The sequence below is a fragment of the Bos indicus genome, chromosome 1 (assembly GCF_029378745.1).
Source record: "Bos indicus isolate NIAB-ARS_2022 breed Sahiwal x Tharparkar chromosome 1, NIAB-ARS_B.indTharparkar_mat_pri_1.0, whole genome shotgun sequence".
Taxonomy (NCBI): domain Eukaryota; kingdom Metazoa; phylum Chordata; class Mammalia; order Artiodactyla; family Bovidae; genus Bos; species Bos indicus.
The window spans coordinates 43,759,149-43,777,188 of NC_091760.1; the positions used below are offsets into that span (position 1 = coordinate 43,759,149).

General features: G+C 42.1%; 2 protein-coding genes across 7 annotated transcripts in view; one reads left to right on the top strand and one right to left on the bottom strand.

The window, feature by feature from the left end:
- Window positions 1–2,257: 2,257 nt before the first annotated feature.
- On the bottom strand, window positions 2,258–18,027 carry LOC109564771 (uncharacterized). Its single transcript, XM_070797067.1, has 3 exons — window positions 18,012–18,027; window positions 17,334–17,888; window positions 2,258–2,441 (listed from the first exon to the last, which is right to left on the bottom strand). Exons 1-3 carry the CDS (start codon window positions 18,025–18,027, stop codon window positions 2,374–2,376), a joined length of 639 nt encoding a protein of 212 aa, XP_070653168.1. The 3' UTR covers window positions 2,258–2,373.
- ST3GAL6 (ST3 beta-galactoside alpha-2,3-sialyltransferase 6) overlaps window positions 17,298–18,040 on the top strand; it is an 86,364-nt gene continuing 85,621 nt past the window's right edge. For 4 of the 6 annotated variants that reach the window (XM_070786955.1, XM_070786986.1, XM_070786994.1 and 1 more), the window contains exon 1: window positions 17,298–17,437. The gene's annotated coding sequence lies outside the window, so the exon portion shown is untranslated. Of the gene's footprint in view, window positions 17,438–17,721; window positions 17,862–18,040 lie in introns of those variants that run through there. The other 2 variants (XM_070786982.1, XM_070786969.1) reach the window with 2 other exon arrangements.

Sequence of the window (18,040 nt, forward strand, 5' to 3'; positions counted from 1 at the left end):
ACCAGCCCCTGTCCTTAGGTTAGGCACAAAATTCACCTCCTTAACAACAAAAGATGCCTTTGTCACTCTAATCACTTAGGAAATATGTGCCAGAAATGGGTACTGAGACCAAATATATATTTCTTATTATAAATCACAATGTCACACTAGTCAGTGAGGCCCCAAATGCAAGAGCATCAAAAGACAGAAAATATAAGAAAAATATAGTTTATTTTGTTTAGTGCTGTAAACTCCCAAAAGATGACTGAAACATAGGTGCAGGTTTCTGGAAATCTTCACTTTCTAACTGGAAGAGTGGCTGAGAGAAGTGGAAACACCTTTTCTTTTTCCATTGTCTTAGATCTGTAATTAAAATTTGACTTGACATTCTTCCTTAGACTTGGGGTTGACAGACCAAATTTTCTTGCTCTGTCCAGTTTTAAAAGAAAAGATTCTTGTAAATGTGTTGTACTTTACAGATATTCTTAGTAAACTTTGGCAAGGATGTGGCTCAGAATGAAACTACTCTGTTCAGCTGTAAATGCAGACTTAAGACTTGTAAAGTAGTTGAAGAAAAGCTATGTGAGAAGAGAAAATATGCACTGTTATCACTGGTGAGCTGATCCTTTCTGGAACCTAAAACTGGCCAGCAAACTGTTTCAACTCATCCCAACTGAAAATGAGAATGAGATGGATGGGATAAAACTGAAAATGGAGAAGTGAGAAGCTTAAGGAGATTGTAAGGGTATGGCAACCCACTCCAGTACTCTTGCCTGGAAAATCCCATGGACGGAGGGGCCTGGTGGGCTGCAGTCCATGGGGTCGCTAGGAGTCGGACATGACTGAGTGACTTCACTTTATGTTTTCACTTTCATGCATTGCAGAAAGAAATGGCAACCCACTCCAGTGTTCTTGCCTGGAGAATCCCAGGGACGGGGGAGCCTGGTGGGCCGCCGTCTATGGGGTCGCAGAGAGTCGGACATGACTGAAGCAACTTAGCAGCAGCAGCAGCATTCCTAAATACCCTTGCTGCTGCTGCTAAGTTGCTTCAGTCATGTCCGACTCTGTGCGACCCCATAGCCGGCGGCCCACCAGGCTCCCCCGTCCCTGGGATTCTCCAGGCAAGAACACTGGAGTGGGTTGCCATTTCCTTCTCCAATGCATGAAAGTGAAAAGTGAAAGTGAAGTCGCTCAGTCATGCCCAACTCTTAGCGACCCCATGGACTGCAGCCCACCAGGCTCCTCCGTCCATGGGATTTTCCAGGCAAGAGTACTGGAGTGGGGTGCCATTGCCTTCTCTGGTATTTAGGAATATATGGTCCCAAAAGGACATTTATCAGAAATCAAAGGGACAATTCTCTTTTCCACATGAGGGAAATCATCTTTTGCTGCTGTTGGCATATTTTTCTGAGTATCTCTTGGCTAAATTTTCAAAATAGCAGAAGAATCAGTTTATCAATATATAGTGGGTTTAGCGCATTACTTAGAAATGTTGATATCATAGACTCTTAGACATATACATTTTAGGAATTAGAAAATTAATCCTATATATATGTAGAAACTGATTCTGAAAACAGTTATATTGCTAATACAGTCAAGTTATTCCATTACTAGACACCATGTGGTGTTAATTTGAATGGCTAGATAAGTATACTGCCCCTTAAAGAAATGCGTGTGTGCTAAGTCACTTCAGTTGTGTCCAAATCTTTGCAACCACATGGTCTGGAGTCCGCCAGGCTCCTCTATCTGTGGGATTCTCCAGCCAGGAATACTGGAGTGGGTTGCCATGCCCTTCTCCAGGGGATCTTCCTGACCCAGGGATCGAACCTGCAGTCTCTTACATCTCCTGCATTGGCAGGTGGGTTCTTTACCACTAGTGCCACCTGGGAAGCCCCTTTAATGATATGGTTTGGTCCAAAAGATAAAATTAAAGATAAGTAGAGAAAAAATGAACTAAGAAACATGTCTAACAGAATTTTCCACCTGGAAATCAAGCAGTAATCTTAATTTAAAATTAGTTCTCAAAGCCTGCATTTTTATAAACTCTATAGAGGGGCCAGGAAGGGAAAGGCTACCCACTCCAGTTTTCTGGCCTAGAGAATTCCATGGACTCATGGGGTCACAAAGAGTTGGACACGACTGAGTGACTTTCACTCACTCACTCACTCATAGAGGGTCCATGGTTATTTTCTGATGAGAGCCCGGATTGTCAGCATACTAGGGTGCTAGTTGTACTGCAAGACGCTTTTCAGGCTGTAAGATGAAAAATGTGACTGACTTTAACAGTGAGTGTATTTTAATATATTACATATTAATATAATATATGGCATACACAATTCGGTAAATTAACTGTACAACAATTCCAGAATTGGATAATTTAGCAGCTGGTCCACCTCATGAAGGATCCATCCTTTCTGTCTTCTTGTTCTGCCATCTCCAGATGCTAACTTGATGGCTCATTCCTGGAAGAAAGACAGAGAGAACACTCATTTTTTTCATTTACCTTCTGAAGAGATAAGAAAAAATTTCCAAAGGCATGCCTGCTATTGACCTCCTCAACCACAGTGGTTACATGGTTGGTTCAAGCCAATCCTGATTTACACCCCTGGGGCTGGAAAAAGTCCAATCTCCCTTAAAGTTTATGGCCCATTGAGTTCTCAAAATACTTGGGTTTTGAGAGCAGGGGAAAATGGATTTCAGACCAACCATTCCTTCAAGAAGGCAGTGTGTCTGACAGTCAGTGGGGCACAAAGAAGGGTTTGTATCACTCCTTCTCCCACCATTTATATCAGCTTCTCCCTGATAGCTCAGTTGGTAAAGAATCCGCCTGCAATCCAGGAGACCCCAATTTGATTCCTGGATTGGGAAGATCCCCTGGAGAAGGGAACAGCTACCCACTCCAGTATCCTGGCCTGGAGAATTCCATGGGGTTGCAAAGAGTTGGACACAAGTGAATGATTGTCACTTTCTCCCACCCCATTATAAAAAGGAATCCTTATTATTCACAAGTTGTTCCAAATACTGAGATGAATGTTGCTTTTGTCATTTTCACTTAGGCTTGGCTATTTTTCTGGATAGAAGTAAAATAAGTAATTACTTTCTGTTGCTTTAACTGCAAGAGGATTTAAATGCAGCTCTCATGTGACTCCGATCCCTATTCCCGAAGCTACTAAGCTTAAATCCCTCAATCGGCTCAGCCAGTCCTTATGGTTTCCAAATCCTTTACTATGTCTTCTCACTACACATTCTTTATTTCTTGTTGATGAACTAGGAGAAACTCAACTTTCAAAACCTACCTCTGGAAAGCCTTTTCAAATTCCTTGTGGTCATTCTGCACCCCCTTCTCTGGTGTTGTCCTCTCATGCCTCCTCAGTATCAACATATACTGAACTCAACATGCAGTCATTATGCCAAAGTCTTCATCGAGTGTCTCACTTAGCCTTCACAGGAACCCTATGGGACAGTTAAAACTTTATCTCAGTTTCATAAATGACAACACTGAGACACAGAGAGGTTAAGTCATTTGTGAGGTCACACAGTATATAAATGGTGAGACCCGGATTCAAAACCAGATGATTAGACTCCAGGGTCCTGGCTCATAAGCGTTAGATTCTACAACCTGCTATGCTCTTATCTCCAGAGTTCTTCTTGCCAAGTGACTGGAACATAGTGAACACTTTACAAATGCTAAATGAATGACTGACGATTTTTCTCTTCTGTAGAATATCATTTATTATGTGATGCCTGGTATTGAAAACACTGCTCCAAATGGCTTTTGACCAGAACAAAATAAATAGCACATGTGGGAAGCCAGATAATGCTCCCTCCCAAAACTGTCTATATCCTAATCCCCAGAAACTGTGAATGCTGTGCTACAGTCCATGGGGTAGCAAAGAGTCAGACAGGACTAAAATCACTCACTCAATGACAGCTAGCCGTCTTCTCGTCCTCTTGATGTTCGGCACGTTGAGTTTTCAGACTACAGACAGATTAATCTACAAATATAGATGCTCTCTTCTCATTTTTTAAAGGCTCTTAGTTGGCATCTGCCCCCACATGTTGTTCAAACCCTCTGGATTGTCACCGCCATCCTATGCCTGTTGTTTGCACTCACTGATGCTGCTACCTTAGAAGTCTGTTTCCCAAGAGCCCATTCACAAGAAAAAACAAATTCCCCCATAGGCTTGGGACTGTATTCTCATCACAGAACCTAACATTATGCATTTGGATGTAGTTAGAAATTGTTTTTAATCTAAATTTCTAAAACATCTGTGTATGGGAGAGAAAAAGAAAATTTATCTGAAGTTAAACCATAAAGCACCTTTAAAGTATTTTGAATCCTGAAAATCAGTGATAGAATGAAATTTCTGACCTCAAGCTAATAGATCCTTGCGTTTATTAAATAGGATATAAAATATTTATTGGATGACTCAATGGACATGAGTTTGGGTAAACTCCGGGAGTTGGTGATGGACAGGGAGGCCTGCTGTGCTGCAGTCCATGGGGTTGTAAAGAGTCGGACACGACTAAGCGACTGAACTGAACTGAAAATATTTATTATTGTGTCTTGCCTACCTATCTACATTTGTGTTTTGTTAAGAACCTTGTTATTCCTCCTATGAATCGGAGATATCATCTGTCTCACAGTCCTTTAATAAAGTCTTTAACTTGGGAAGTCGGTATATTTAATTCCCTAAACCGTTTTTGAAGTGGCATCAGCTACTTCTGGAAACCTATTAGAAATAAAAATTCCCAGGCCACACTCTAGTTCCACAGAATTAGAAACCCTGAGGTGGGGATGACAATCTGGAGCAATAATTAGGCTATTGAGCTATGTTAGGCGGCCAGGGTCAGAATGTAAGAACTCTAAAGCTCTTTTAGGAAAAGTCATTCATATTTCAGCGGCTAAGAAACTTGGGTAAGATTGTCTTCTGGCAAATTCTAAGTAAGTGCATGTCATTTTAAGCAAACACTAGAAAAGAAAAATATTTAGGAAAAAATAGACCAGGAAGATTATTTTTTGCATAAAGCAAATTTCCAAAGTTATCTCTCCAAGTTCTCCCAGGAAGTTGTTTCCTCTAGTTTCCACCAGGCTGTTTATCTCCAGCAGTTACAAAACCCTGATAAACAGTGTTAGTCTACAAGTATGCTCATTTGCAATCATCATCATGTTGGGAATTTTGGACATTCACCACTGTGTTCTTTGAACTTAGCCAATGTATGACACAGAATCTCAGAAAGTGTTTGTAGTCTGAAACTTATGAGCCTATTTCCCTCATATCACTTCACAAGGCAGAAACTCCAGTGTCTAGGATTCTGTATGTTTAATGCCTCAATTGTCATTGTGCTGGGCATACAGTAGGTTCTCGATAAACCTATAAATGACTAAATCAATGAAACCCTGATTGTTCACTTGCTGTCATGTCCAACTCTTTGCGAACCCCATGAACTGCAGTATGCCAGGCTTCCCTGTCCTTCACTTTCTCCTAGGGTTTGCTCAAACTCATATCCACTGAGTCAGTGATGCCATCTAAACCATCTCATTCTCTGCCACCCCTTCTCTTCATGTCCTCAATCTTTCCCAGCATCAGAATTGACTGGTGTGCAGAATGGCTGCGATCCAAAAGTCTACAAATAATAAATGCTGGAGAAGGTGTGGAGAAAAGGGAACCCTCTTACACTGTTGGTGGGAATGCAAACTAGTACAGCCACTATGGAGAACAGTGTGGAGATTCCTTAAAAAACTGGAAATAGAACTGCCTTATGATCCAGCAATCCCACTGCTAGGCATACACACTGAGGAAACCAGAAAGGAAAGAGACACGTGTACCCCAATGTTCATCGCAGCACTGTTTATAATAGCCAGGACATGGAAGCAACCTAGATGTCCATCAGCAGATGAATGGATAAGAAAGCTGTGGTACATATACACAATGGAGTATTACTCAGCCATTAAAAAGAATACATTTGAATCAGTTCTAATGAGGTGGATGAAACTGGAGCCTATTATACAGAGTGAAGTAAGCCAGAAGGAAAAACATAAATACAGTATACTAATGCATATATATGGAATTTAGAAAGATGGTAACAATAACCCTGTGTATGAGACAGCAAAAGAGACACTGATGTATAGAACAGTCTTATGGACTCTGTGGGAGAGGGAGAGGGTGGGAAGATTTGGGAGAATGACATTGAAACATGTAAAATATCATGTAAGAAACGAGTTGCCAGTCCAGGTTCGATGCACGATACTGGATGCTTGGGGCTAGTGCACTGGGACGACCCAGAGGGATGGTATGGGGAGGGAGGAGGGAGGAGGGTTCAGGATGGGGAACACATGTATACCTGTGGCGGATTCATTTTGATATTTGGCAAAACTAATACAATTATGTAAAATTAAAAAAAAAAAAGATTGCATGTGGAAATGGAAAAAAAATAATAATAATAATTGACTGGTGTGATCTCCTTGCAGTCTAAGGGATTCTTAAGAGTCTTCTCCAGTACCACAGTTTGAAAGCATCAATTCTTCCATGCTCTGCCTTCTTTATGGTCCAACTCTCACATCCATACATGATTACTGGGAAAACCATTGTTTTAACTAGACGGACCTTTGTTGGCAAAGTGATGTCTTTTCTTTTTAATCCTCTGTCTATGTTTGTCATAGTTTTCCTTCCAAGGAGCAAACATCTTTTAATTTCATGACTGCAGTCACCATCCATAGTGATTTTAGAGCCCAAAGAGAGGAAATCTGTCACTGCTTCCACCTTTCTCCCTTCTATTTGCCATTAAGTGATGGGACTGGATATTGTGATGTTAGTTTTTTTAATATTGAGTTTTAAGCCAGGTTTTTCACTCTCCTTTTCACCTTCATCAAGAGGCTCTTTAGATCCTCTTTGCTTTCTGCTATTAAAGTGATATCATCTGCATATCTGAGGTTGTTGATATTTCTCCTGGCAATCTTGGTTCCAGCTTGTAACTCATCATGCCTGGCATTTTGCATGATGTGCTCTGCATATAAGTTAAATAAGCAGGGTGACAATAAACAGCCTTGACCTACTCCTTTCTCAGTGTTGAACCAGTCAATTGTTCCATGTAAGGTTCTAACTGTTGCTTCTTGAGCTGCAAACAGGTTTCCCAGGAAACAGTTAAGATGGTCTGATAAGAGTTTTTCACAGTTTGTTATGATTCATACAGTCAAAGGCTTTAGCATAGTCGATGAAACAGAAGCAGATGTTTCCTGGAATTCCCTTGCTTCCTTTATGACCCAGCAAATGTTGACAATTTAATCTCTGGTTCCTCTGCCTTTTAACCCAGTTTGTATATCTGGAAGTTCTTGATTCAAGTACTGCTGAAGCCTAGCTTGAAGGATTTTGAGCATAACCTTACTAGCAGAGGAAGTGAGTACAGCTGTCTGGTAGTTTGAACATTCTACAGTCCTGTCCTTCTTGGGAACTGGCATGAAAATTGACCTTCTCCTGTCCTGTGGCCATTGCTGGGTTTTCCAAATTTGCTAATATATTGAGTGCAGTGCTTTAATAGCATCATCTTTTAGGATTTTAAATAGCTCTGGTGGAACTCCATCACTTCCACTAACTGAGTCCCTTTTAATTCAAAAATTGAGAATAATAGAAACCCTAAAACACCATCACTATCAGGGTTCTGATGAAAATGGTGTACAATCACCCTTTACAACAGAGTTTTTATTGTCACTTCTCAGAAAAACTACTGGAGGAGGGTCAAGCATTCTAAGTATTTTGATATGCTTCTAAGCAAGTTTCTACTGCATGTAAAAAATCCTAAAACATGTTTTGAAATTTTGGTTACAAATAAATAGGTGCTTATTGTGCAAATCAAACATTCAGAAATTTATAATTTAGAAAGAAAAGTCCTCCATGAATACATCCTCCAGAGGTGGTTCATGTTCATGGCTGGTGTGTATCCCCTTAGACACCTTCTGTTAGTGTTCTAACATAAGTTTTATTATAACCATCATTATTTCTATTACTTTTTTTTTTTTTTACATCTCACAATAACAGGATCCTACTAGGCAACCTGTTTAGCAACTTGCTGCTAAAATTTAATAATATCTTAGACATTATTCCAAGTCATTAGATGCAGGACTAGTTCATGGTTTTAGTGATTACACAGAAATCTCTTGTATATGTGATCCCTACAACTCCAATCCCTTAGCAATGGTTGTTTGACTCATTCTGGTATCTCTTCATTATATTTAATAAGCAATAAGAAAGTGAAGTCACTCAGTCGTGTCCAACTCTTTGCGACCCAATGGACTGTAGCCTACCAGGCTTCTCTGTCCATGGGATTTTCCAGGCAAGTGTACTGGAGTGGGCTGCCATTAATAAGCAATATCTAAATGGCAATTCTTAAACACAACTTTGCATAACTATGTAAGGTGTCTGCAACAGAAGTTTCTATCAGTGGAACTGCTACAATAAAGTATACATTGTATACATAAAGTATATATAATGTATACATAAAGTATATATTCTACAGTAAAGTGTTCATGTTTAAAATTATAATTGACTTTATTAAAATATCCTTTGGAAAAACCTCACCAGTTTGCATTTGCACCAAAAGCACGAGAAATTATCTTCACACTAAGTTTTAATAATCATGATTTTCACCAATAAGTGTAAATGATATATAGCTTTAAATTTGATTAGTGAAGTCAAGACTCTTTTCAAATTTACTAGAATGTAAGCTCCAAAGAGCCAGAAATTACTGTCTGTTTTCTTCACTGCTATTAATATATACCTGTTTAGAATGGTATCTGGCACATAGCAGGCATACATATTTGTTTAATTAAGTAATGTTTATTTTTCTCCTCAGACTGCTGTTCTTTCCATGTAGTTTCCCTATTTTTCTACTAAATTCTTGATTTTTTTTTTTTTTTGCCTCCTAAGAGCTCTTGGCCTGATAAGAAGAGAAACCATTTGATATGTGCTGCAAGTATTTTTTCCCAGCTTGTCTTTTTATTTTTTGGTGTATTTTATCTTTAGAAACTGCATTTTTGTGAAGTCAAATGTATTAACCTTTTTCTTCAAGCTTCTTTCATGCCTAGTTTTTCCCACTTCAAAATAAAAGCAAGATTCACATAGATTTTCCTCTTGTTCTTTCAATGTGGGCTTAAGGGTTTTATTTTTGTTTTCATCTGATATTTTTATCTGGTCTCTATTGATTGGAAAAACACACTGTATAGAATAAAGAGCATACAGGTAAGGAATCACCAAGTTAAAGAATTCAAATTTGTACCTAAACACGGATGCATTTTTATTTGACACTTTTTTTACTGTCTTTCCCAAACACAAATAACTTTGTTAGTGTCTTTTTAAAAATTACAAGTATTACTCATATACATTATAAATATCACAAGTTAGAAACATTTAGAGTATACAGCAAAAAATCCTCCTTCCCTTTCTTTCTCTGCCACTGTAATTCTAGAAGAAATCTCTGTCAACATTTTGTCGTGTAGTCTTTAGGACCTTTTCTTATGTACTCACAAATATATACACACGTCAGTGATCCTTTATTTTTTCTGCTTGATATAAATGAATTGCACAATATGTTTTATGAATGTAGAACTTCTAAAGCCAATATAATGGCTGTCATCATATTAGTATATGTATATGCAGATTTCTAATAGTTTTGCAATAGTTGCATTCATTTTTCCAGGCCAGAATACGGAAGTGGGTAACTGTTCCCTTCTCCAGGTATCTTCCCAACCCAGGGATCAAATCCAGGTCTCCCACATTGCAGGCAGATTCTTTACCAGCTGAGCCACAAGGGAACCCCAAGAACACTAGAGTGGGTAGCCTATCCCATCTCCAGCGGATCTTCCCAACCCAGGAATCAAACTGGGGTCTCCTGTATTGCCCATGGATTGTTTACCAAAGGAGCTATCAGAGAAACCTAGGATATACTACCATAATATAATTAATCACTTTCTATTCTTTCTATTATTTTCCTGTTTTTAAACATTACAAGTAATGCTTCTGTGACCAACCCCATACATATTTTTGTGTTCTTATGTAATTATTTCTGCAGGATGGAGTCCTAAAACATAAAATTGCTGATTTGAAAGGAACATGCATTTACAGCAGACTAGAGTTTGGGACGGAGAAAGCAATGGCAACCCACTCCAGTACTCTTGCCTGGAAAATCCCATGGGCAGAGGAGCCTGGTGGGCTGCAGTCCATGGGGTCGCTAAGAGTCGGACACGACTGAGCTACTTCACTTTCACTTTTCACTTTCAGGCATTGGAGAAGGAAATGGCAACCCACTCCAGTGTTCTTGCCTGGAGAATCCCAGGGACGGGGGAGCCTGGTGGGCTGCCGTCTATGGGGTCGCGCAGAGTTGGACACGACTGAAGCGACTTAGCAGCAGCAGAGTTTGGGAAACACAGAGAAGCCTTTGTGCCACTCATAGCCCACTGTAATGACTCCACCTTGCACTCTGCTTCAGGAGTGCTATGGAAAATATTTTCTTTTAAGTATAAATTTTTGAACATAAAAATATAGTTAATTATTTGAGTGTAGGTTTATGTACACTTTGCCCAGCAATTCCGCTTTTAGGGATCCATCCTATAGCAAAACTCCCATGAAATGAAGTAGCAAAAGTTCAGCTCTGTAAACCAGTTATGAGACAAATGTGTTAGTTTAAAATGTCATAATTTTTATCATTAATGGTCTGAGAGCTCTGAGTGAAGTGACCTGTATATTTTGCTTGAATTATCAGTCACAGGACTGGATATTAGCAGAGCATCTTCATAGATAGATGGGGAGAGGGCATATCTGCTAGGACAGTGATCCAGGCATTGAATGCTTCTCAGAATTGAACAAGAGCTCTGAGCAAGCTGCTCTAAGATACAGCAGCTTTGTGCACTGCCCCACACAACTCCGGGGGTGGGGGGTGGCGGGGGGCTACTATCTTGGGGGAGGGGCTGTCCTGCCATCAGGGGGTGCTGTGAAGGGAGTTACCCAGCAATCAGGAAGGCCAACCTCTTCATTGATGGGGTAACTGGGAACTGGTTGAGAGATTTCAGGTCCTTTCCCTTCCGATCCTCATTCCTAAATCACTTGGCTTGAGGCCAGAACTATCTTGCAGGGAGAAAAGTCAAGGAACTTTAATGAGGGTTTCGAAATTCAAATCCCAAACAACTTTTTACATCTGATCAGCTCAGTTCAGTCATTCAGTCCTGTCCGACTCTGCAACCCCATGGACTGCATCACACCAGGCCTCCCTATCCATCACCAACTCCCAGAGGTTACTCAAACTCATGTCCGTTGAGTCCGTGATGCCATCCAACCATCTCATCCTCTGCTGGCCCCTTCTCCTCCCGCCTTCAATCTTTCCCAGCATCAGGGTCTTTTCAAATGAGTCAATTCTTCCTATCAGGTGGCCAAAGTATTGAAGTTTCAGCTTCAGCATCAGTCCTTCCAATGAATATTCAGGACTGATTTCCTTTAGGATGGACTAGTTGGATCTCTTTGCAGTCCAAGGGATTCTAAAGAGTCTTCTCCAACACCAGAGTTCAAAAGCATTAATTTTTTGGAGCTCAGCTTTCTTTATAGTCCAACTCTCACATCCATATATGACCACTGGAAAAATCATAGCTTTGACTAGATGGACCTTTGGCATAGTAATGTCTCTACTTTTTAATAAGCTCTCTAGGTTGGTCATAGCTTTTCTTCCAAGGAGCAAGCATCTTTTAATTTCATGGCTGCAATCACCATCTGCAGTGATTTTGGAGCCCCCAAAATAAACTCTCTCACAGTTTCCACTGTTCCCCATCTATTTGCCATGAAGTGACGGGACCAGATGCCATGATCTTCGTTTTCTGAATGTTGAGCTTTAAGCCAACTTTTTCACTCTCCTCTTTCACTTTCATCAAGAGGCTTTTTAGTTCCTCTTCACTTTCTGCCATAAGGGTGGTGTCATCTGTATATCTGAGGTTATTGGTATTTCTCCCAGCAATCTTGATTCCAGCTTGTGCTTCTTCAGCCCAGCATTTCTCATGATGTACTCTGCATATAAGTTAAATAAGCAGGGTGACAATATACAGCCTTGATGTACTCCTTCCCTGATCTGATAGCAGCCACCAAATTGCCCTCTAAAAAGGAAGTAGTTCTTTACACTTACTTGAATAGATTCCTTGCCACCTTTGCCAGAAATTCATTAACTCACTTATTTAAAAAAAAAGATTCACTTATTTTATTTTTGGCTGTGCTGGGTCTTTGTTGCAGTGTTCAGGCTTCTCCTTGTGGTGGCTTCTCTTGTCATGGAGCATGACTCTAGAGCAGTTGAGTTCCAGTGGTTGCAGCATGTGGGCTGCATAGTTGTGAAACCCACATCCCCTGCACTGGCAGGAAGATTCTTAAGCACTGGATAGCTAGTGGAGCTCTCATTAACTCTTTCACTGCCCCCCCCCCCACCTTTTTTTTTTTTGCTTATCTGATTTCTCATTACTGTCTAGATTTTTTTCACATAGTTTTATTATTTAAAAAAGACACTAAAATTTTTGCAAGTTTTTGGATAATTTGTATTTCTTCAGTGAATTGCTTGCTGATGTTCTGTGCTCTATTTTTAAATGGGTAGTCTTATTTTTTGTTTTTTGATCCATAGGAATTCTTAATTTATTCTGGATATTAACCATTTTTAATAATATCGCAATCATTTTCCATCAGCTGTCTTAATTGTGCCTCCCATCATATAGATACTGACATGCTCCTGTGCTTAGAACACTTTGAGCCCCAGTTCCACCCTCCTCTGCTAGCTTGTTGAAGGAGAGTAAATACAGTCCCTGATAACTACTGAGCCACTAAGACCTCTGAAACCTTGACAGGACTAGCACAATCAGGAGACACTATCATTTATGAAGTGGCAAATAAGCTTTCTGGTAGACTTGAATTCCTTTCTCATGCACTCACAATTCTGGGGAAAACAATACAATGTTTATTTATGTATGCAAACATGTAGCTGATACCCTGCTCTGGAATAGAGATGTTGGAGAAGTTAGGGTTCGCTTGAGAGTACTAACTGCCCTTTTCTACATTGCTGGCAGAGTCATAGCTCTAAGTTAAGATTTACATTCCTTACACACTGGTTTATTATTTTTGAGATCCACATATCCTTGAATTCTTTGTCTTTTTGGCTGCACCAGGCAGTGTGATAGGTCTTAGTTTCCTGTGCTCAGTCACTTGGTCGGCTTTGACTCTTTGTGACCCCATGGACTGTAGTCCACCAGGCTCCTCTGTCCATGGAAGTCTCCAGGCAAGAATACTAGAGTAGGGTGCCATTACCTGCTCCAGGGGATCTTCCGGAATAAGGGGTGGATCCTGTGTCTCTTACATATCCTGCACTGGTAGGCGGATTTTTTTTTACCACTGTGACAAATAATTGCTTGTAGGAGATAAAACCACAAGATAATCAGAAGACAGATCTGGCAGGATCTTTACCTAGAGTTGGAAGAAGGACTGTATGTTGGTCAAGTTCAGTCTTGAGCCAGGTACTGTTCAAAACTAAATCCCCCAAGCCTTGAGAATGTTAAGTTCAGTTCAGTTCAGTTCAGTTGCTCAGTTGTGTCCTACTCTTTGCAACCCCATAGATTGCGGCACACCAGGCCTCCCTGTCCATCACCAACTCCCCAGGGCTGATTTCCTTTAGGATGGACTGGTTGGATCTCCTTGCAGTCCAAGGGACTTTCAAGTCTTCTCCAACAACACAGTTCAAAAGCATCAATTCTTCGGTGCTCAGCTTTCCTTAGAGTCCAACCCTCACATCCATACATGACCACTGGAAAAACCATAGCCATGACTAGACAGACCTTTGTTGGCAAAGCAATGTCTCTGCTTTTTAATATGCTGTCTAGGTTGGTCATAACTTTTCTTCCAAGGAGCAAGCGTCTTTTAATTTCATGGCTGCAGTCACCATCTGCATGATTTTGGAGCCCACAAAAATAAAGTCTGACACTGTTTCCATTGTTTCCCCATCTATTTCCCATGAAGCGATGGGACCAGATGCCATGATCTTAGTTTTCTGAGTGTTGAGGTTTAAGCCAACTTTTTCACTCTCCTCTTTCACTTTCATCAAGAGGCTCTTTAGTTCTTCTTCATTTTCTGCCGTAAGGGTGGTGTTATCTGCATTTCTGAGGTTATTGCTATTTCTCACTGCACTCTTGATTCCAGCTTGTGCTTCATCCAGCCCAGCATTTCTCATGATGTACTCTGCATATAAGTTAAATAAGCAGGGTGACAATATACAGCCTTGATGTACTCCTTTTCCTATTTGGAACCAGTCTGTTGTTCCAAGTCCAGTTGTAACTGTTGCTTCCTGACCTGCATACAGGTTTTTCAAGAGGCATGTCAGGTGGTCTGGTATTTCCATTTCTTTCAGAATTTTCCACAGTTTATTGTGATCCACACAGTCAAAGGCTTTGCCATAGTCAATAAAGCAGAAATAGATGTTTTTCTGGAACTCTCTTGCTTTTTTGATGATCCAATGGATGTTGGCAATTTGATCTCTGGTTCCTTTGCCTTTTCTAAATCCAGCTTGAACATTTGGAAGTTCATGGTTCGTGTGCTGTTGAAGCCTGGCTTGCAGAATTTTGAGCATTGCTTTGCTAGCATGTGAGATGAGTGCAACTATGCAGTAGTTTGAGCATTCTTTGGCATTGCCTTTCTTTGTGATTGGAATGAAAACTGACCTTTTCCAGTCCTGTGGCCCCTGCTGAGTTTTCCAAATTTGCTGGCATATTGAGAATGTTAAAGAAAACATTTTTTTCCCCCCATAAACTTAAAAGAGGATATTGTGTGAAAGAGGTCTCTTGTCACTTTGTATCTCCAGTCCTGGGATTCATCTACTATGATCTGATGTGACCTGCTGAGAGTATGCCCCTACAAGTAGGTATCTTCTGCATAGAGTAGACAGTCCTATGTCAATCATGCCAAGAAAGCCTGCTCTTGGTCTAGGGTGTGAGAATTTGGAAGGCAGATCATATATTGGGGTCAGGAAGAAATACTACTTTCTTGAACTTTAGACTGTGATTCTCCAGAGTGCTGAATGGCACTCCAGGCTGGCGTGGGGAACCTGGCTTTCACCGGTCCCTGGATACCCTGGGATACATCCCATCAAACAATATCATTTTAATTCAAAGAGATCACACCATCTATAATTAAAAAACAAACCTAGCAAACTGGTCCAACCCTATGTGTACACTGCCTAAATATTATGGTTTCAAGGACCTTTAAAAGACCCTGCATGTCCCAATAGTTCTCTATTTCCTGGCCCTTCCCCTCCCGCTTTATTAGAATAAATCATCTATACAAAGGCTGAGTTAATTATCTTTACATTGTGAAAACATTGTAGCCCAGAGACTGCTACAAATTTACCCTGCTTAATTCTTTACCACCTTCCACAAGAATTCAAAAATTTTACATAGTTGCAATCATGTTCCCATGAAATAATGTATTCTGCATTAAAAAAAATCTTTGACATGTCAAAAGCACCTGCCCAGATAGTTACATAATAGGTAAAGCATTCTGGAAAGAGAGCTGATTTTGGTTCTAGGTACTTTCATTCAAATCACAGCTCCAAAATGGGTTGGTATGATCTTGGGCATATTATATAACCTCCTGACTCCACTTTGTCATTTCTGGGATAAGATTATTCTGGTTTGCGTGATGAATTGGAGGAACAGACATGATACATGAAGGGTAGCTGACTCATGGTAGGAAAGAACTGGTAGTTAATATCCATACTTCCTGATTTTTTTTGTGATAAGCATTGTGCCAAGAACTCTCTACCTCATCATCTATTTTAATCCTCATCACAACCCGTGAAGAGAGGTTGTACTCTCTCACTTTACAAAAGGAAGCACGTTGAGGTTAAGTCACTTGTTCAAGGTCACACAGGCCAGAGGAGGCAGTGGAATTTGAACTAGGTCATGGTGAGTAGTGTCTTCTTGGCCAATACTGACTATGAAGAAGCACAAATGTCACCTAAGAATAATGGACTGCCTCTTCCCTTAGCACATGACTTTGCAGATTCAAGAATCCTAGGAAAGGGACTTCCCTGGCAGTCTACTGGTTAAGACTTCACCTTCCAATGCCTGGTCAGGGAGTCAAGGTCTCATGTGCCCTGGGGATGAAACACTAAAACATAAAATAGAAGCAATATTGTAACAAATTCCACAGAGACTAACAAAAAATGGTCCACATCTTAAAAAAAAAAAAGTCCTAGGAAAGCTAGAGAGTAGGAGGTAAAATCACTGCTTTAATTCTGAAGATGATGAACATAAGAAGGGTAATAAACTCAGCAGAACCTAAAAGAGCATAGTAACTTCAAGAAAAATGGGCCCAGTTGGACAAATACCCTCTTCCTTGTGGTTCAGTCAGTAGAGAATTTGCCTGCAATGCAGAAAACCACCTAAAATGCAGGAGGCCCAGATTCATTTCCTGGGTGAGGTGAGAAGATTCCTTGGGGGAAGGAAATAACCCACTTCAGTATTCTTGCCTGGAAATTCCATGGACAGAGGAGCCTGGAGGTCTACAGTCCATGGGGTCTCAAAGAGTCAGACACAGTTGAGGAACTAATCCATCACCACCACTCAGATGTCTGAGGTACCACCTTTGTAATTACAAAATCTGTGTGGGTTACTGCAAAGGCAATTTGTAGAAAGGGTACCGGTTGGGGAATTCCTGAACTCTTTGGGTTTTTTTGATTGTGTGTGTGTGCTCAGCCGAGTCGGATTCTTTGATAAAATTGGGAAAATAACAAGTGCTGCCTCCTAGGGCTGTTGTTAAAATCAACACCAACACCAGAAGGTCCATCACAAAGGACTTTGTTTCAGGGCCTGACACGTTACTCACTCTGAACTGCACCCAAGTCTGTGGCTCTTCTCCCAGGGCATATGATTTATTTCACAAACACTGACATTTAAAAAATACAGCTATCCAAGTATCATCACTATAGTACACGCATTTCTCAAGGGAGACCTATTTTAACAAGCAAATACACATTTCGTCTTCCTTCCCCCTAACGCATCGTTTCCTCCAAAAGACAAAAAGCACTAACACACTTGTCCTTGAAGGGCAGAGCTCAGAAATTCTGGTCTCTCTGGACACTCCCGCCCTTTCTGCTGGGGACCAACCGCCTGCCCCGCCTCGTGTCACAGAAGTCCCCGCCGAGCCAAGCAAAAAGTGTTTACTTCTGCCGCCTGCCAGCCCGGCGGGGAGGAGAAAGCTCCCTAGCCGCCCCTCTCTTTCTCCCCTGCAGCTTTCAAACAAACCGGGGCGGGAAAGGAGTGTCTCCTTGGCTGTGGAACCCGATCCTCCTACCTCGTCCAAAGCCACCCGCCGCTTTCCCCGGGCCTTCCCTTGGTGATTTTCCTGTCCGGGACGCCCGGGGAGGGCGCGCGGCTGGAGTCCCGCCAGCCGGAAAGGTAGGGGCTCGGCCGCGCTCCAGCCTCGCCCGCCCGGGGACGCCGGGCCCCAGCGGCTCTCTCTGCACCTCACTGCCCCGCACCTTCCTCGGCGCACTCGGCGGCGGCCACAGCCGCTGCCGCGAGAGGAGCTTCCCCCCGACTCCGGAGGCGCTCGGCGCAGTCGCCGAGGATCCGGCCCCGGGCGCTGTGGGCAGCGCACGCGCCGCCGGGCGCCTCGGATTTCTCGCTGGTCCCCCGCCGGGTCTGGGAGACTGCCTCCTTCCCGGGCCGCCGCTGAGCCGCGCTACCGTCCTCCGGTTTCCGCCGGCTCGATGCTGCGGCTGCCGCGGGAGAGGCAGCACCCGGCTGGAGAGAGCGGCTGCGGGCGAGCTCCCGGCCCCGGAGCCCCGCGCGCCTCTGCGGTCTTCGCGCCTGGGCCTCGGCGAGTAACTCTCCCCAGCCCGCTTCGCTGCGGGTTGGCATCGGCGGGGGGAGGGTGGGGGAGGGAGGTTGGGGGTGGGGAGATCCGCGGGCTTTGCCTCTGAGGCTGAGGATCAGGGGCCGGGGGGCGCGCCTCCATGCACCCTCCCACCCCCAGGAGCCTGCATGCGCTTGCCCGGC